Consider the following 21434-nt stretch of genomic DNA (forward strand, 5'->3'; position numbering starts at 1 on the left):
ATAGGAAAAGGAAGTAGACTGATGGCTGCTCAGGTCTGAATGGGTCACAGTAGGATAGTGTGAGGTAGAGATATAGAATGGGGTTTTGCTTTGAGGTTATGAAACATTCTGCAGTTGTTACGTTGTTATTTGCAAAAAAGAAATCTCTTGACTACACTAGAAACCACAGACTTGTACACATGACAAAGACAAATTTGGGGCTAGAGTTGTAGCTTGATGATAGAGCATTTACCTAGTGTACTCTAGGCCCGAGTTTCCATTCCCAGCATCTCAAAAAGGAAAAAATTAAAAAGATGTTTTGGTATATAGACTATAGCTCAATAAAGCAGTTATAAAAATATACTAGACCAGGGGTTGAGCTGTGTCAGAGAACTTGTCTGGCATGTTTAAGTCCTACAAAAACATAGACAAACAAACAGATCCTAAAGACACACACATATCAAAAACCAATAATTAAGGATTCTAATTTATTATGCTGAAGTTTCATTCACAAAATTACTTCTATTTAGTCATTCTACACCAAATATCGGATTTTATTAAGTACAGAAACATGTCTCCAGGTTAATTATATGAGTTTCAATTTGTCTTACTGGTAATTGTATTGCACATCTATGATTCTAGATAGGAGATGGGGAGAGAAGAATCTGGAGTTCAAGGCCGTTCTGGGCCACTTAGTGAGTTAGAGCTTGAGCTGTATGAGATCTTTCCTTAAATTAAAAAAAAAAGGAAAGAAAAAACAAAGGCTGGAGAGAGAGCTCACAGGTGGGGCACTAGCTGCTGTGCCAGAGAAGCCAGGTTCAGTTCCCAGCATTCACATGGCCGCTCACAACCATTGGAATACCACTCCCAGGTGACTCAATGTCCTCTTCTGGGTCCCCTAGGCACTGCGGACATATGGGCAGGCAAAATACCCATAGCTATTAAATAAAAATAAAGGTTAAAAAAGTAAAACAAAACAAATCAACTAGCCAAATTTTCCCTTCTTGAGGTCAGCTGCCAAAATGCAAGTGAATCACAATATACTGATATACTCCAACAGTTTCTATGAAAGATCACTGTACATCCCCACAAAGAATAACACAGCTTTTCCTTTTACTGTAGCTTTATGTTTTATTAATGATAGATCTATTAATCATTAAATGATAGACTTAGTAAATGGTACAATAAATAAAAGTAAAGTTAAACAGGTAAAATTAAAGCACTTAACAATACTAACAATACATCAATCAAATTTTAAATATGTAATCAATATTGTCACTGAGTTTTTTGTACTGAGTTTAAAAAATAATATACATTATTTATCATCATCATCATCATCATTATTATTTTGATGTATATGTGTTCATACACCTCTGCTACAGTGTGGGTGTGGAGGTCAGAGAACCACTTTCTGGAGTCATGGGACAGCATACATGGTAAGGCGCTTGCCACCAAGCCTGTTAACCAGAGCTCTATTTGTGTTACTCACCTGGCAGGAGGAGAGAATTGACTCTTAAAAAAAGTTGTCCTCTTGCCAGGAGGTGGTAGTGAACACCTTTAATCCCAGCACTCAGGAGACAGAGGCAAGCAGATTTCTGAGTTACAGGCCAGCCTGGTCTACAGAGTGAGTTTCAGGACAGACAGAGCTACATAATGAGACTATGTCTCAAAAAGTCAAATAGATTTAAAACTCCTCTCTCAGCTTCACAGTAAGTCTGAAATTAACTTGGGGTACATGAGATCTTGTTGAAAAGCAAACAAAGACAGTAACAAACAGCAAAAGCAACTAAAGAGGAAAATAGTTCCAACAGAAGGTAAAACCAAGGTTTTACCTGATTACAAGGTGACAACTATAGAGAATTATTTCAATGAAAACAAATGCTTTAAAAACTACAAAGCCACAAGGCTAGCACACAGATCAGTAGGTAAAGGCACTGGCTACCAAGCCTGTATCAACCCACAGAAACCCACAAAGGAGAGACCTGGCTCTCAGAGCTGTCCTCTGACTTCCACACCTGTACTGTGGCATGTGAGCGCAAAGCCATCCGGCAAATAAAGACTTGGGTTTCAGGTGACAAGGAATGTTTTATTCCAACTGAAGGAAGTGAATAAACAACAATAAACAGTAGCTAAAATATGTATCTGAAACAAGAATATACAGACAGATTTGGTATTTGAATGTAATACACAGTGTGCTTTAGACTTTAAAGAATTTAAGAAAGAAGAGATAAACATCTTAATAGAAAAAGTCATGTGTGGGTTGGAGAGATGGTGGTAGTTAAGAGCACTTGCTGCTCTTGCAGGACCCGTGTTCGGCTTCCTGCACCCACATCAGGTGGCTCACAACCACTTTCAACTCCAGCTCCAAGTGATCTGACAGAGCCCTGTTTTGGTCTGTGTGGGCATCTGCAAACACCCCCAGAGACAAACATACATGGACATAAATAAAAATAAATAAATACAGTGAATGAATAGTTAAAAAGACATGTAGTGCCCTGAATTCAGAGTCGGAAAACAAAATATAATATAATGTTTTGAGGGTGGACAGGAAAAGAATATAGAAGGAACTATTCGTCTACTCGTCAAGCTTCAATTTTTCAGTGTATCATCTACAAATAAGAATCGGCCCTAGTTTGAAGTCTTAATTTTAAGACTTTGGTAAACTTAAGACATTGGTAATGGTGGATATAAGCATATACGCGTCAACAGTTGCACACCAATAGGAAATAAAAGGATATTTAAAAAATTCAAATGATAACAAGACAAGATGAATGTATTATTTGAAAACTAAACATGTACCCCCTCTGTGTACACACACATACACACACACACACACACACACACACACACACACACACACACACACACACACAGAGGCAAACCTTTCCCTCAGTCGTTTCTTGTAGAAAGAATCTGTCAAAGGGGTCTGAGGCTCCCCAGTTACATTAAACAGGATTTGCTGGCCAGGGAGCCCCACAAATGCACTTATGTGTGCCAAGTACAAATCACAATGCTCAATTGTTTTTCACGTGGGTTCTGAGGATCAAACTCAGGTCCTTGTGCCTATAAAGAATGCTGGGCACTCCCCCTCCTCTTTATCATTTGAGGAAGCTGGAGAAGCCCCACAGGGAAAAGAACTACACATGGCCTCTAGAACCTGAGAGTGGTCTCTAGCTGACAGCTACAGAGAAACAGAATCCCTTCCTGTGAGAAGGAACTGAATTTTGCCAAAAGCAGATGGAGTGCCAGATAAGCCCAGAGCTTCAGCCCACACCTAACTTAGAGCCTTTGAGGTACTAATACCCAGCACTAAGAGGCAATGAATGAGTATTATTTGAAATCATTCAACCTTGTACTAATATTGCTAAATATCAAGTCACCGGCAACTACAGAGGCTTCCACCTGAGATGCACAATCTTGCACAAGAATGAAAACCTCTAGAAATATTAATAACATGGTAATCCTTAATCAGACCAATGGCAAGCCTTAACCAGACCAGTACAGACTAGGTGGACAAAAAGACAGGTAAAGATGCTAGTGGAAGAATATAGAATCCTCTAATGCTTATATTAAAAAGGAGAAAAATGCAGTTTAATATCAGATTTAGTATTGCCTATACACTTCGATGGGCTGTTAGGATAAAGGGATAGACAAAATGGACAGGTAGTCTGGCCTCTGAAAGTCCATGACTGGCGTCAGCAAGTATTCCTACAAGCTGTCCTCTGACAGCAGCCATGTGTGTGTGTGTGCCCCCAAACGGAGGTTGGTTTTATGAAACAATACTTAGAAAAAAGAAGCGGAACAAGGAAAAGGAAAGCATGGCTTCAGGACGACAGTGTCCTATGGACAGACGACAGAGGGAAGACAGATCTGATAACTGTCTTCCTTTGTTCTATTTTCTTCCACCACGAAGAAACGCTTTCCAGCCAGAAATGGCAGAACACAGCAATCCAGCTTGACGTGAGGTTACAGTTTCAGAATAAAGATCATGTGAGAACTCAGGGAGATTTAAACAGGTTAGGCCTAGAGTCACCTGAGAGAAAAAGAAGAAAAATCCTCCTGGCCCTGAAGATGAAGATGCTAACCCAAACACAGCCAGTCTGTCCTTTTAAAACGCCGTTTTGTTTTAAACACAGGCGAAAAGAAGGAGGAAATGTAAAGTAGCAACACTGACTCCATTCATGTGGACAAGCCTGGAAGTGGGCAGGATAGTAAGAATGCAGCTGCAAGAACACTAGCTTCTAATTTATTTCTCTGTGTGGGACAAGAAGTAGGAGTGCTAGCCGGAAAGCGCTTCCTCAAGAGGAAACCAGTCCACAACGCTTTGTGCAACACAGGGAGTACAGTCAGCCACAATGCTTGAAGCCAGAGGCTTAAGAAGAGCTCTGTTTGGGTAGGGGTATGGAAAAATAAACACTTGTCAATACACAATAGAAGGGGAAACTGGTAGTCAAAAATTCCTAAATTCATGAAGAAGTCCATAATAAAACTTCAGCCACCATATTTACTGTCTGCAATAGAATTAATTTCAGACTGACAAAGACCTTAAAATAAGTGCCAAGAATAGCTGAAGAGATAAATTGGAACATGGCTTCCATGAGAAACAACAAACGCAACAAATGCAGACATGGGGCACAGACTTCTAATCCAAGGATTAGGGAGGCTTAAGTAGGAAGCTGGCAAGTTTTGAGTCCTGCTGGAACTACAATGTGAGGCCCTCTCTCAAAACAAACAGGAAATTGTGTCTCAAGGGAAAAAAGGAAGCAAAATCATCTAGATGTGAAAAACAAACAAAAATCCTATAGCTGCAAATATTAAATGAAAGGAAAGGGGGCAGCTCTAAGGCACACATACATGAGGACATTAGTGATCCTCTACGTTGGTGTGGGGTACAGCTCCCTAAGCTACTGTGACAAAGTGGTGGCAAGATGCACTCAAAGAGACAATACACACAATCTGCGACCTAAAGAATCTACTTTTATAAAAAGTGTGAGCATATATGTAGGATTATGAATGTGCATCTGTGCATGTGTGTGTGTGTGTGGTGTGTGTATATCAGAAGACATATATAAACATGTTACTACTTCACTTTTTATAATAGGCAGACACCAAAGCCAATTTATATACAACCAAAACTTACATTCTAAACTGCAGCAATGAGAAGTAAAGAATCAGCTGTCTCTAAAGATAAAAGTAAATGTCACAAGGATAATGCTGAGAGAAAGAAGCCAGACCGAAGGATGCAGGACTGAGACTCACAAGCACACGGTCATGCTGTTGTATCTCTCCCCACCTATCACCATCATGTACAATGTTTAAGGTTACAGATTTGAGCCTTAGAACTATAAATAAACATAGGAAATGATTATGCTAAAAGCTAGGACACTTTCTCTTGGGGTACACAGAGGCCACTGTGACTATGGGTGGCATAAAGGGGTGCCTGAAAGTTGGTGGTGTTCTGCAACCTGACCTGAGCCGAGATTATATCATATCCTTTATGTAATTATTTGATAAGGTGTACAGTAGTTTAATTTATATTTTTGTTATGTACTTTATTATTCAAAGCAAATTTTAAAGTTAAATATATTTTATTATATTCTCCGACACTCCGTATCCATATTCTTTTTGAGACCTATTTTTATTTTATGTGTATATTTGGCCTGCATGCAGTACCCATGGAGGCCACAAGAGGGCATCAGATTCCATGGGTCTGGAGCTGTAGAAGGTGTGAGCCACTATGTGGGTGCTAGGAATAGAAAGTGGGTCATCTAAACTGCTAATCCATCTCTCCAGCCATAATTCATATTTCTTCAGGTGTCTTAACATTTTACAATGCAAAACAAATGGATCTTATGCATTTGGGTTTCTTTTCAAGAAATAATTTGGAAAAGGAAGGTAGATACTGAGTAACTCACCAGGGATGCAGCACAGAGAAACAAAGAGATTATATATTATATAATATAAAATATATATTCAAGAGACATGGAGCTATGGCTCCAATAGTCATCCAATAGCAAGTCCAGAAGATGGAAGTAATGGTAGAGGAAGACTGATATTTGAAGAGATAAATGCTGAGAACTTTCCAGATCTGATGAAAGCCTGGGATCCAAGTACCTGACAGGACAAATAAAAATAAATCCAAACCCGGGTACATCACAGCGAAACTCTAGAGCAGCAATGATAAAGAGACAATGTTAAAAGCTCTCAGGCAAAGAGAGAAACAATCTGCAACGGAAAGGAACTACATTTAAAAATGACAGCAGGGGTCTCATTAGTACCAAAGGCCGGCTGTGCTAGTTCCCATGCTCAGGAGACAGCAGGAAAGAGATTTCTGTGGCCACTCGGGGTTACACAGCAAGACTATGTCTCAAACAAGTAAATGCACCCTAAGGGGTATGGGAAAAATAATTGCTAATCTAGAAATGTATACTTTACCCAAATGAGGAAAAAATAAGTAAAAGCCTCAAAGCAAATGGGCTTACTAGCCTACATTCTTACAAAAGGATTACAAAAGGATGACCCTTAGCAAGAACAACACACACAGACACACAGACACACAGACACACACACACAGAGAGACACACAGACACACACACACACACACACACACAGACACACACACACATACATATGGGGACATAAAGGTATGTGAGCAAAAAAACGCTCCTGGAATGGGGTGTGCCTCATGCCAGCATTTGGCAGGCTGGGACAAGTACACTAGAGGCCAGCTTGTGATACACAGCAAGAATAAGCCTCCAAACAATGACACCAGATACCAGCATGTCTATAATGAGTCAATCGATATTAGTGCAAAGAAGACTACCAATCATTACACACTGAAGGAAAAAGAGGAAATAAAACCTCTCAACAATAGACTTCAACACTGCTGGCAGACTTTTTAGGAATAAAGTATTTGAGGTCCTCATCATGGTTGGGAGATTAAAACTATGAAAGATTCATATACACTTTTAGAAAACTATTTAGTTGAATGATCTTTTTAAAGTGTAAAAGAAAAAAATCAATAAGCTGGAAATTATCTAATCCATACTACTCTAAACTCAGCAGGAGAATGAAGAAACTCACACACTATGGAGGTTCTCATCTACAAGCCCTTCAGGCAGGCAGAGACAGGGGGCCTCTCTAGGCTATATGAGAGCATCCTAGCTCAAGAATCAAAAACAAAGGGAGCGGGGTACTTGAAGGCAGAAAGTAAAGCTGTAATAGTTTGGATTCCTAAGCCCACCAACAATTTATCAACTTAAAAGCATTAAGACTGTATGGGTTGGAAACTGACAAAAAGAATTAGTACTAATTTACCAAGTTTTATCAATCTAGCATCATTCCATCATTCTTTTTTTAAGTTTGTTTTGATTTCCTAAAATGTTTGTTAACTGTCAAAAAAAGTCCAGTAAAAATAGAAAGAGGGAAACCTAGTACTTGTATATGCATATTATGGCAAATGAAAGTACTTTGGATGAGAGAGAGAGAGAGAGAGAGAGAGAGAGAGAGAGAGAGAGAGAGAGAGAGAGAGAACGAACCCCTAGATTCGATGAACTGAATAGTTTTGTACAAGTACACTACTGAGAAAGAATATTTTAGCATATGCTCTAAGGACCAACAACATAAAGAAGTTATTAAACTAAATTAAATACATTTTCAGGCCAGAATAGCAGAAGAATGTTTATGGTAAGGGAAGCCCAAATCACACTGTTAAGTATATAGAGAATATCCTTTATCTCTCTAGAAAGATGGGTGATTTGGAATGGAAGATACCAGGTCATCTAGGCAGTTTAAACCAGATGAGGAAGACTCGGACAAACTGAAAGCTGCCTCTTATCCTTTGGAGATATGACAGATGACCTAGGACCATTTCCGGGGATGGAACAAGAAACAGTTTATAACCAAGTGTGGCGGTGATGCCTCTAATGAATCTCACCATTCAAAAGGGAGAGTCAGAAGGAAGAGAAGGTATTCATCCTCAGCTATATAGCAAATTTTAGGCCTGAGCGAGATACACAAGACCCTGTCTCAGTTTTTAAAAAATGCTCAGAATTTCTATCTTGAAACAGAAGTTTGGAGGGAAGCTATTATTGAAAAGGACACAAGAGAAAGACTTCATACTGTGTGACAATGAAAATAAGGTTGTGTTACCTGTGCCTTAGAGGCCTTTTTCCCCAGATCTAAAATACCTAAAATTCTGTTTCTCATGCAAGGTCAAACAAAGCATATGAATAGTACTACGGATGCTGCTACAATTACTGGCACCCCCTCCCTAAAAAGAACCTTCCAATTTTTTCATATAAGCAATGCTGTCCTGAGTGGTCTCCAAATTGGGGACTAAAGGAGAAAAGTAGTTCACAGGATTTCAAATTCTGAGAAGCGTTGATAACTTTAGTATACAGAGGCCTTTGTGTAAAGAAAAGGGCTTGAGATTGTTGTGGATGTAGTTTAGTCATAGGACACTTGCCTAGCAGGTTCAAGACCCTGGGCTCAACCATCAGAGTTATGAAGAAGGGGGCAGGGGCACAGTTTGGGAAGAGAGATTGCAGTGTTTATGGGAAGGGGTAGAAAAACTGGACTAATGTTCATCATGCTGTAACCTAACAGCGGGGGAAATGTTTTAATTATGACTAGCAGTCAAAGTCCTTGACTGAATTATTATCAGGCATTCTAAGAAATGAGTCCCAATAAGGTAGTCCATCCAATATTAGGTACACAGGGTTAGGGACGTAGCTCAGTGATGGACACCTCCCAGAGGCCATGGATCCAATCTCAGTCTATTTTAAAAGATCCAGAATTGACTGTACAGACATGATTCCAAGACATGTGTCTGTTTTCACAAGAAATATTGCTTTTGTGACTCTTAACCAGTTTTGATCTGCTTCTTTTTGTGATGCTAGAGCCTTGAGGATGTTCCACAAAGTACTCATGACTGAGCTCTATACCAACTCCGTCAATGGCTCTGTACAAACCTATCATGTCCTACAGCTTTGGGCTGATAAGGTCCTATTACAATTTGTAAATGTATCTGAAACAGATGAGACACAAGTGCAGAGAGTTGCTCTGCCTTTCTGTGCCGAGGGATCCACTATCAAACAGTAGGGCATTTTAGTCACTAACAGGAAATTTAAAGTTAAAAGAAGAGCTAGAGTCTGCCAGTCTCATCATTAAACATTAAGGATAGAAAAATTTAGGTTGTACAGCAGGTAAATAATATTCCCAAGGTGACGACATCAATTAGTACCAACAATGGAGGAAATTACCATCTTGTCTCATAGGAGCCAGGATCCCCAGTTTAATCCAAGGTTCTTTGTACCCAATCAAAGCCCAAAAATCTGGAATTTTTTGACTCTACCTATATATTAAATTGTGTGAGAAAACACAATTTTTCCAGGTGTGCTTGTTCATGTAATTGTAGAGGGAGAAGAATTGTCATAAGTTGAAGGGCAATTTGAAAGACAATACAGAGGTTTTGACTTACCAGGGATGCATGACAAGATCCTGTCTCAAATAGTAACTCTCCCTCTAGGATGCATGGTCATTTTCATGAACTTTGGATGTATGTTATACCATCTAGACAGAAAAGAACTTACTTCTAATGCATAATACACAGGTTTGTCTCTGCCAAGTTTATAAGCCACAGTTGTCAAAAGGCCATGTTCAGAAAATACACACTGTAGGAGAGAAAAACAAAGATTTTAGTGTAGGAAAAAAATTGAAAGGATAGTATAAAGACATTTTGGTTTTGACACAAAGTTTTACTGTGTTAAACTGGTTAGCCTAGAACTCACTAGACTGGGCTGGCCTTGAACTCACAGAGATCTGCCCATCTCTGCCTTCCAAATGCTGGAATTAAAGATGTGTGCCACCACCACGTCCAGTTAAAATTGATTGTTTATTCATAATAATTCTATCAATAAAACAGTAATGATTAAAAGTAAGTCATTGGTAATAAGAATACACTCAGACTGCAAAAACATCCTTCATTGTTTTGAACTGGATCTTTCACTAAGAATCTGACATGGTACTATGTCAATAGTTCCCATTAACACAGTCAAAAGAACACATATGAAATTTAATACGCATACAAGACCTCTTCTGATTTCCATAATGTCTATTGAATAAGTTAAACCAAGAGAAAGATTAAGTAAAAGATGAAAGCCCAAAAGCACATAACTAATTATAGTTAAGCATTATATATAAGAAGATAAAGAAATTTCATTAATCTGAATTAAAAAGAAAACCAACCTTATGGCCCGTGTTACACAGTAAGAAGCACCCTGTTCCATACCTATAGGTGGATGCAGAATGAACATCTTGACAATTTTATCAAAAGCAAATAGTACTACAAATGATTAAAACTGATATTTTTACTTAGTACAACTAAAGTCCTTATACAAAATTTACAGAAAGCTAACAAACATTACACACTAAATCCTTATTTAAAATGTAAGTGTAGAGGGAAACATTGAGAACAATTAATGGGGACAATGCAGGTATAGAATTTAGCACTTAGTCATTTGCCAAGGGTTGTGTTTGTAAAATTTGACTGGATAACAACAAATTATACATCCAGTTGCAGTTAAGTTACTACCAGTGTGCACAGGGTGACGCATCATGACTAATAGCCGTTCACCAACAGCGTTGACCAGCTTAGCTCTATCCCTATTAATCGCTATAGACTGAGAAACACCACTAGGCTCTGGCAGGGTGAAAGGAGGAGCCTGGAATAGCACAAAGTGTAGCTCAAACGCTAGGAAAAAAGTGACATACAAGAGCAAGCTATTTAAGGCCTATTGATCTCATTCTCTCTGCAGGGTCATGTATTCCCCCAGTGGCAGGAAAATCAAAATCATAACTCAGCATGGTGATATGAAAGAACTGAACTTCATGGCGATCTTATCAGTATAAGCTTTGGACTCAGCCACAAGCTTAGCACTTAAACATAATGGATAGTTTTGACTTGTGTATGCTAGATCAGTTAATAAACCCAACTGATACTAGAAAGGGTCACAGAAACAGTTTTAAAGTTGGGGGGAGGGCGGTAATGGGGGGAGGATGGGAAGGGGAACACCCATAGAGAAGGGGAGGGGGAGGGGTTAGTGGGATGTTGGCCCAGAAACCGGGAAAGGGAATAACAATCGAAATGTAAATAAGAAATACTCAAGTTAATAAAGGTGAAATAAATAAATTAATAAAATAAATAAATGTTGTCCTTAAAAAATAAATAAATAAAGTGAGCGAGATAAACAAGGCTGCTACAGCCATAGTTGACGCTGCCTGTGGTAGTTTAAATAGGATTGCCTCCCTCCCCCAGATGTTTGAATGTTTGGTCATGGTCATAGGGAGTGGCACTATTGGGTGTGGCTTTATTAAAGGAAATGTATCACTGGGGGTGGGCATTGGTTTCAGAAGCTCAAACCAGACCCAGAGGCTCATTCTCTCTTCCTGTTGCCTATAGAACCAGATATAGAATTCTCAGCTTTTCTCCAGCACCATTTCTACCTGTGTGCCACCAGCTTCCCACCATGACAATAACGGTCTAAACCTCTGAAACCATAAACCAGCCTCAATTAAATGTTTTTCTTACCAAGAGTTGCTACGGTCTTGGTGTCTCTCCACAGCAATAAAAATGCTAATTAAGACACTGCCTGCGCTTGGAATTCCTGCCCCACAAGTCTTGTTCCTATGCTATGTGCAACCATGGTTTGAAACTCTGTAGGTTTTAATTGTGTCTAATCTCCATGCTGGCAGAAAGATGGTGGAAAAACTATTGCTATTATCCTGCTGGTTTCATTGTTCTTGGGCAACAAACATAATGTATTTTTCCTGATAAATATTTCCTTCATGCAACACTGTTATGAGTAGGGCTTATCTTAAAATAGTCCATTTCTTTCTAAGTGGGTTTTTGGCTTGCTAAATGAACAAGTGACACACCCAAGAGGTATGGGACTACTGAATACTTCAGTTTATAAAAACACTTGTCAAATCACTAGGCATAGGCAATGCATTTACAAATTGAAGCACATGAGTTACAGTACCCTTTTTACTGCCCCATCATTAAAATGGAAGCTTATTATCTCTCCAAGCTTTTTTGTGAAGCTGAGTTGGGACTTTATTAAAAGTACTAAGAAAAGCACTCGAGGAAAAAAAAAATAAAACCACATGCAAGAATATGGGCTTTTCAAAGAAGAGTTGCAGTTTATTGAAATACATTTTAAATGCAGATTTCATGCTTTTTAAAATTAGATTGTATTGGCTTGGCTGACCTGGGACTTGTTATGTTGACAAGGCTGACCTCGGAACTCTGAAACTGTAAACCTGCCCCAATAAAATGTTATCTTTTCATAAGATTTGTCCTGGTCACAGTGTCTCTCTTCACAGCAACAAAAACCTAAGACATTGCCTAAGCTTGGATTTCCTACCCGACAAGTCTTGCTCCTCTCATAGATCTTCCTGCCTCTGCCTCTAAAATGCTAGGACTAAAGGGGTGTGACAACACACCTGACAACAGGGGCTGGAGAAGTGGCCCAGCAGTTAAGAGTGCTTGTTGCTCTTTCTTGGAGGATTGGGTTTCTATTTCCAGCACATATACCATCTACAACTCCAGTTCCAGCTTATTGGATGTTCTCCTCTGACTTCCATATGTTCTAAGCACACGTTGCACAAACATACACGTGGGCAAAACACATAAAACCACTGATACTTAACTCACATCGCATTTCCTTGTGTGTATAATACATGACTTAGCAGCACCACAAACATGGTCCAAACACAGATTGCTTTACTGGACCTTTCCCTTACACTGAGTAATCCTAACCCTCTCTCTGCTGTGAGGTCTAGACCTCACAGCTAATTCTTCTCCCTTGGCTCTCTGCAGTAACCTATGTATCCTTGTAGTCTCCCTTTCTCTCTCCATCCTCTGAGTGTGTAGTATAGTACAATGGCTTATATGACGGGTTCCTGCCCTCTAGCTTTTCCTTGCATTGACCCAAGACTGTCATCATATTAACTGACAACTCCAGTAACACCTAAGCACAAGGCTCATAAATGTCCAGAAGTTATCCATTACCTATCAAGTAGAAAAAAAGCAAACGAAACAAAACAAACAAAAATCTTGGCCTGCAGTTTACAGCTTTACAGAACGTTTTATATGGTGTGAATAAAATATCCCTTATTGACTCATGATCCAAACATTTGGTCCCCAGCTATTGAGGCTATGTTGGGAGGTTGTAGCTGCTTTGGGAGATGAGCCTACCTGGAGGACATATGTCACTGGATATATGCCTTTGAGGGTTATACTAAGTTCTCAATTTACTGTCCTGTTTCTTCCTCCTGTCTGCCAGGATGGGAATTTCTTCAAGGCATGTTCCTGCCCCTACATTGTTCTTCTAAGTACCACCTACTCCCACAGCTCAGATGTATTTTAATGCTGCGTATCTCAGGCTGATGTGGAAGTCACCACTTAGCACAGACTATCTCCTAAGTGCCTGGAATGCAAGCCAGAGCCTGTGAGATCATGTCTTATTTTGGACCATTTTCCTACCCTAATGTTCACTTCATTCTCTATACTAAATCTTCCTATTTGTATCCTTGTTAAGTGTCTGCTGCACGCTCCAGCACTGCTCATTCTTGAAAACATCTCACTACTAGCATCATGGTTTTTGTACTGCTGGAATCAAGTCCAGGGTGATCACCTCTGATTTTTCTGGCCTCAGTTTGAAAGCCCAAGACATTAATGCAATGTTTCTTATGTCACAGGTACTCAAATAATTATTACCTAACTTCAATTAATAACTTATGCACTTGGTAGACAATGGTAAAGCGAGAAAGGAATAGAAGAGAGGGACATGAAAGCTATTTTACTGGGTTCCTATTATATACTGTATACTGTGCTTGGTAATAGAGATAACATCTAATTTACTAGCATTAGTGTTCCTGGCAGAGGAGGAAAGGGAAAAAACCAGACTGCTTTTCTGTGATTCCTGATTCGGTTGCTGGAACCCTGATTCAAAGAAAGTGTTTCCACACTTAGGTTGACTCAAGTGCTCCTTCATAACCTGAGGTCAGCATAGCCTACAAAGAATTCTCATATATTCTCTTCCAAACTTTCATTTGAATAAGGTCACCCTTTCACAGGAGGATGGTTGGTTCTGTTGAATTACAATAGCATTTATTTTAGGGCTGCTAGATCTTTCATTATTTGTAGAAAAAGAACTTAATCATCTAAGTAAAAATAATAAAGTCATCGTAGTAGTATGTGCCTGCAACCCTATCATTGTTTTTCCAGAACTAGGGAGATGAGGGCAGGAGCACCATGGCAAATCTAAGGACAGACTGAGCTACATGAGACCGTGCCTGAAAGGGTGTGCTGATACATGCCTATAATCTTAGCACTGAGGCAGAAGGGTGCTGAGTCTCACAGCAGGCTGAGATGTACAGCAAGCTCCAGGCAAAGGGTCTACACAGCAAGACACCATCTCTAAACAACAACAATAAAACAACAAAAACAACAAACTTTCAAAAACAAAACAACAAATCTAAACCAACTAACAAAAATCCTTGATGACAGAATTAGGAAATCCTCATAAAAAAAATCATTAAGGTTATAATCTTTTGGCCCACAGAATCAGCTGACCAGAGCTCATGGGGGCTCACAGAGATCAGGAAGCTTGTAGGGATCTGACCTAGGTCCCTTTCATACATGTTATGGCTGTGTAGCTTGGTGTTCTTGTGGGAATACTAACATGGGGGTGGTGTGGGGAGAGACAGAGACACTGTCCCTGATTCTTTTACCAACTTGTGGGATCCATTTCCTCCTACTGAGGTGCCTTGTTCCGCCTCGATATGATGGCATGTGTCTGGTCTTATTGTAGCTTGTTGTGCCATGTTTGGTTGATGTCCCTGGGAGGTATGCTCTTTTCTGAGGGGAGGTGGAGCAGGATGAGGGTGTGTGGGAGGGGGTGGTGGTAGCGGAAGATCTAGGAGAGAGGAAAGGTGGAAGAGAAGAGACTGGAGAAGGGGAAACCATAAGCAAAATATAAGAGAAGAATAAAACAAAAAAGCTGGGCTAGAGAGATGGCCCAGTGGTTAAGAGTTCTGACTGCTCTTCTAGAGGTTAATTCCCAGCAACCACATGATGGTGGCTCGCAACCATCTGTAATAGGACCTGATGCCCTCTTCTGGTGTGTCTGAAGACAGCTACAGTGTACTCACATACATAAAAGAAATAAATCTTTTTAAAAAGCCATAAATATATTAAAAAGTTTTAAAAAGCAAACAAATATTTAAAAAATATAAAACAAGGGTAGGGGAAGTTATAGTCTTATTCTAAGTTTATGGAAATATTTTATGTTTATGGCAGACAGTAAGCCACAAGTAAGGAACACAATGAATTAATGGACAAATATTATGTTTCTGGCTTACTAGCTTCATGGCATTATATGAATTAATTATTCTCTCTAAATCCTAGCTACCTGATTTATAGGAATAATAGGATTCACAAATACTAGGATTAATGTGGACTGAGTGATATCTCAAGTATGTGGACCATTACATATATACAATAGCCAGTTTCTGAGCATGTATTTTAATTGTCACTGCATTTCAGCTCTTGGAATATATTGTTTGTCACTCAACATATGGCCCTTTTTTAATAAAAACTAATTAAGAGAAAAGAATAGGAGAAAAACATTATCAAGTTTTCTTTTCTTTCATTCTTGCTGCTCCTAATCAGTGAATGGCATTAAATATCCTACAAAAATAGACTTTTGAGAACCTTAGCAGGATAATACACTGAAAATTACTTTTTTTTTTGTTCTTTTCTTTTTGGAGCTGGGGACCAAACCCAGGGCCTTGCGCTTGCTAGGCAAGCGCTCTACCACTGAGCTAAATCCCCAACCCCTGAAAATTACTTTTTATTATGACAGTTTCTCATTTCTTCACAACCTCCACCCATCAATCCCATCAATATACTTTTTATAAAAAAAATAAAAAGAATATGGCTCTGGGATAAACAACAAAACAAACTCCTGAAACTTGGGATGCTGAGACAGGAGAATTTCTCAGGAAATTTGTGGCCAGTCTTTAGCTACCTAGTTTGAATTTCTGTAGTTTATAGTCAGGCCCTATCTCAAAAACACCAAAACCAAATTAAAAATAAAAGACAAAAATCAGTCACAGGCATGTGCTTGATTTGACAGAATGCTAGGTAAACGTGCATGAGGTCCTGGGTGCAATCCCCAGTGTGGCATAAAACCAGGTGTCCGGTATCCTGGCATATGACTGTAAGTCTGGCATTTGTGTCAGGAAGATCAAGAATTTCAGGCTAGCCTGGGCTATATAAGATGGAAGGCAGAGAGAAAATGGGTGAAAGGGGAAGAAAGGTGGAAACAAATTATAAACACAATGTATATCTCCATCCTGAAGTGACTAGTGTTGCCTTTTGGCTGAGGTTTTAAAGCTCCAAGGAGAAAAGTAAACAAAACAACCCTGTTTCTTAGGTCAGGTCTCTTAAACTCACGTGTTTTTGGCCTGTCCATCCTGGAAGCACATTTGTCCCACCAAAGCAGCAGACTGGTCCCCCAAACACTAAAATTATAAATGACAATAAAAAACAAAAAATACTTAGACATGACTAATTTCCTTTTCTGAAGAGCCATAGGTTTATTTTTGTGTCTTTTAATTTATCAAGGAGTGAACTATCTATGCCTTATATTTCCCCCCATTAGGATTTCACCCATTTATTTATCAAGATACCCAGTGTTGGGCTTGTACTGCAACACCATGCCAGGCCTAGAATTTCCTCAAAATGTTTTCACTGACCCATTCTATGCCACAGAAAAACAAGAAGTGGCCAGTATTCGTCTCCATCCCCCACCCCCTTCCGAAAAGGCAGAAGGATTAAAATGGAGGAGGTTAAGCCACAACCATTTAGGACAGGGGTGGGAGGGTGGGTGGTGACAGGAAGATATTTAGTGCTGATACTTACCCCAGATATTGGCACACCTTCCAAGGCCCCAGCTTTCTGATAAAATGTTTTAAAAAGGAATTAGGAATAGTCACAAGAACTTGGCTCTAGTAATGTAACTGCAATCGTAATGAGCAAGAGCAACATGCCAAAGGAAGTGAGCAGACAAGACAAAGCTAGTGTTTCAGCTACATAAGCAGGACAGAGACGGAGAGTAGAAGTATTCAGAGCAACAAGAAGAGATAGGGCATTGGAAAAGGAACATAAAACACTAGACTGGCAGTCAGTCAGGAGACACAGGCTCTTCTCCTGGTTAGTCAGTGTTAGGCCATAAGCAGGCTGCTGAAACATGCTCCACAATTTATTTATTTACAAAATGACAAGTGGGCTACATGATCACAGATCAAAATTAGTGCTTTGATGTAGTTGCTGGTATTATGGAACAGCCAACATATTTTTAAATAACTATCAAACTGGTGTGGAATATAGTTTCCGGAAGGCTGTATTTTATCGACTAACTCTTCTTTCTACTCAAACTGCTTTTAAGAAACAAGAGTGCTTGGATTTTAGATGTTTGCCCAAAGAAAGTTAAATTTAGACAAATAGCAATTAATTTATGAATATTAGTTCTTTATTTTAATTTCAACCGGTATGGCCAACAAGAAGCAAACTTAAGTTGTTGGTTGCCAAAAGTTTATAAAACAGTTTTTGAAAAAAAAACATATTACAAGGCTGAGGATCTATCTCAGTGCTACAGCTATTGCCTATTGGTCCCTGGGTCTAGTTCCCAGAGGCCATGGTAGGGAAAACATTACCACAGCACAACTTGTGCTGACATTAAGGGATTAGAGGCATTAAGGAATGTGATCCCTAAAGTAAGGATGATGTATCAGAAAGAACCCTAAGTGAAAAACTTCACATTGACTCCTTTGCCTACCATTTATTAGCAAATGGCCCTGGGACCTCTAGTGCCCTAGCCATTAACATGAAGACAGTAACATCTTATCCTCCTCATGAATTTTTGATAGTATGAAACACCATATATATGAAAGCCAATAGCAAAGTAGAAAACGCCCTGTATATTCTAACTATTACTTGTTTTCTTTCATGCTTTGTGGTTAAAGATCGGCGATTTTTCAAGGCTGGATTTTAGTGCTAGAGATCAAATCTGGAGCCTACAAAAAAGTAAGGAAGTCGTTTACTGCTGAGCTACACCTCCCTGCCTAAGACCTGAAATTTTTATTTATTGTATATATTCTTTGTAATTGAGCCTGGATACTAATAAAAGCTAGACTAGATAAAAAGCTTAACTCTGAATCATTATGAAGCCCAGAGGCCTCCTATTTTGATATATTTATTATAAAAAGTCTGCTTATACTTCCAAAATTATCAAACTTTTAACACAATCTAAGGAAATGTTCAGGCATATAAAGCGCTCTGTTTTCTTTACTGGGACAGGCTTCTGGAGGATTCCAGGAGGGTCCTCTGAGGAAGCATGCAGAAAAAGTGACAGTGCATTTCCAACTAACTGGTCTGAAATACCGGGTAAGATATTATATAAGACAGATACACAGAATAGTTAAAAAAATTTCTAATGTCCCTTCTTTGTTAAAGGCCAAAGTACATCAGAACTGTACTTCGCAAAGGATAGCATGCAAATCTCTGGATCCCCCAGAATTTTAGAAACATTGATTTTAATCTTATGGAAAATATAAATGAACAAACAAGATTCTACTTCCTGTAAAAAAAATCTAAAATATGACTACAGCTTATAATATTTTAGAAGGTCATGGAATTTCTAAATTCATTTGTTTAGTGAATGGACTGAGGCTTGTCTGAAAAGAAATGGAAATGCACTGTATCTTTTCGAAATGAATGAGTAGCATAATCAGTGGGTAGCCTACTCACCAGGCTATGAGAGATTTTCTATAGTCAGCAAGGGGGAGAGAGGGGGACACAAGCATAATATTTAAATGCAAGAGAAAAGTAGGCCAATTTAATGTTTTTTTTTCATCGTTCTCTGAAGCGATTTCAAAAATAGCTGCTTTTGTTCTGACCCAAGTGAGTTTGTGATCACTCGGAACTTATGAAAGCATTGTAGATAAGCAGCGACTACGCCTGCCCTAAGCAATTGTGCATTGCCTGAAAAAGGCTTATTCCACATGGAGCACCTAAAAAGTCCTGCTCAGCCATTAACTCAAACATTTGCCACTCATTTCATTTTTATTAACTCTACGAATGGAGCTCCTAATATTTGTCATGAAATGGCTATTTTGAGGTTTCCTTAAACTTATTTTTAAGTTTCATCATGCATTTCAAATTTGTGTGTTCAAATACTAGTTCATACCCTCCTAAAGGTTTCTACTTCTGACTACACAGTTTCAAAGATGGTAAGCACACTTACTTTTCTCCCTCTGGGTTTAAGTAAAATGCCCATTAAGGAAATCGCCTTAATTAGCAACTTAATTTAGAAACGGATTCTTTGCTTTCCGTTCCTTTGTTAAATTGTTCCAAACTGACAAAGAGGGAAACATATAACAATGGTTTAGCCATTAAAAGGGATTAACTAGGAAAAAGAACACTATTAAGATGGGACTAGTACCTCCTTTAAATTAAAAGCAGACATCACAGCTATTACAGTGATATGGAAGGATAAACTATCCCAAACATTCCTATAGTACTGTTGTTAGGTTATCTATAGTATCTTAAAATATTAATATTCAAATGACAAAAACACCATTATTAAAAGGAAAGCCAATTAAAGTTTATAAATAAAACATCCATTGGTAGTAAGGACTCTAAAGTTTTTTTGGTTATAAAGCCATTTAAAAACATTAAATTCTTATTTTATATACTACCAACATTCAGAGACAAAGTCCCAAATCCCGAGCCATAAAACATAATAAAGTTAATTGCTGAATTCTAAATGTCAAAGGTCTTTCTTTTTTTAATGCAATCCCTTCCTCCTACTATTTACTTTACCATTAGGCCATAGATCTCAGAAGAACTCCGAACATTGGGAAGAATTTCCATTGGAATTCCAAAAAATCTGAAAAAGAATAGCTTGGGGTATAAAACACTGTTTTGAATAAACATGTAGAAACAGTTTAAATATACGTTAATTATAAACTAGGTGCATCTGATCACAGAATTCAATAGTGACACACACATGAGTCTAGAGAACATAGCTGTGTGCTTGGGTATTTAACAGTCCAAGCTTACAGTAGATTATCAGTTTAAATTTTAAAGCACACCCAGGAAGCAAAGAACTGTTCTAAAAGAGGCTGACCTATAAAGAATAATTAATATGACCTATTTATTCTATGTGTAGTATTCATGGTTGCTGAGATGGCTCAACAGGTATGGTTAACTTACCATGGAACTGCCTAGGGTTTGATACATGGAAGCCAAAGGGCAGAAAGAAACTGACTTGTACAGGTGCCGTTTGGCATACATACACAAACCTTAGCCCTTGTGCCCTGGAATGTGAGTGTGTGCTCCCACACATAATATATAATGTTAAAACACACATGTACAATAAAATCTGGGTGTGGTAGTTCATGCCTATCATCCCAAACCTCAGGAAGCTGAGCCAGGGGAATCACCATAAATTCAAGAGTAGCCTGGGGGGCTGGAGAGATGGCTCAGTGGTTAAGAGCACCGACTACTCTTCCTGAGGTCGTGAGTTCAAATCCCACCAACCACATGGTGGCTCACAACCATCTGTAAAGATTAGCCTGGACTACAGTGAGATATTCTGCCACACCGCAACAATGCCCCCCAAACAAAACAAAAGCCTTCATACAAATAAAGACTTGCTGCAATATCAACAATAAATGTTAGTATACAATGACCATTTGCAAACAGTACAATTCAGGTTCTAAATGCGCATTCGAATATATAGGGAAGACGTATAACTCACTCGCAGAGCTCTTTATCCCATTCCAAAGAATGAATGTTAAAAAGCATCGTCCTGCTTGCATTTGTTACATCTGTACAGTGAACACCGCCATTGATTCCCCCTGTCAAACTCTAGATGGAGGGAAAGGAACAGATTAAGTCTGAACTAATCTGCAGTTTTATTTATATGTTGTCAAAAGCAATTGTCAGCAGCAGGGTACATACGACAAGCAGAAGAACCAAACATTCCCATAATTGAAGTCTCAGCAGTACTCAAAAACATAATGTGACCTACATATGTAATTTTAAAGTGTCCAGTAGCTGTGCCTGCAAGATGGCTCAAGTAAAGAAAGGCACTTGCTGCTAAGCTTGATGGACCTGAGTTAATTCCTGGAACCTACATAGTAGAAAAAGCAAGTTGGCTCCCACAAGCTGTCCCTCTGACTTCCACACAAGTGTTATGAAAGCCATTCACCCTCACACACCACAAATGTAATAAAAATGTAGCTATGTTAAAAATAAAGAAGTGGAACTATAAAATATAACTGCATTTCCTATAGTTCATCTTATTTTATTTAGCTACTAT

General features: G+C 38.8%; 1 protein-coding gene across 13 annotated transcripts in view; it reads right to left on the reverse strand.

Moving 5' to 3' along the window:
• Nucleotides 1-21434, reverse strand: part of Gk (glycerol kinase) — a 78634-nt gene that overhangs the window by 17207 nt on the left and 39993 nt on the right. For 7 of the 13 annotated variants that reach the window (XM_087600838.1, XM_087600831.1, XM_087600833.1 and 4 more), the window contains 6 exons: nucleotides 20871-20980; nucleotides 19931-19997; nucleotides 16970-17005; nucleotides 16502-16569; nucleotides 10228-10270; nucleotides 9573-9653 (listed from right to left, as the gene is read on the reverse strand). In XM_087600838.1, coding sequence (XP_087456964.1) covers nucleotides 9573-9653; nucleotides 10228-10270; nucleotides 16502-16569; nucleotides 16970-17005; nucleotides 19931-19997; nucleotides 20871-20980 — 405 coding nt within the window. Of the gene's footprint in view, nucleotides 1-9572; nucleotides 9654-10227; nucleotides 10271-16501; nucleotides 16570-16969; nucleotides 17006-18856; nucleotides 18875-19930; nucleotides 19998-20870; nucleotides 20981-21434 lie in introns of all 13 variants that reach the window. The other 6 variants (XM_087600836.1, XM_087600828.1, XM_087600837.1 and 3 more) reach the window with 1 other exon arrangement.

Source organism: Rattus norvegicus, chromosome X, assembly GCF_021556685.1.
Source record: "Rattus norvegicus strain SHRSP/BbbUtx chromosome X, alternate assembly SHRSP_T2T, whole genome shotgun sequence".
Classification (NCBI taxonomy): Eukaryota; Metazoa; Chordata; class Mammalia; order Rodentia; family Muridae; genus Rattus; species Rattus norvegicus.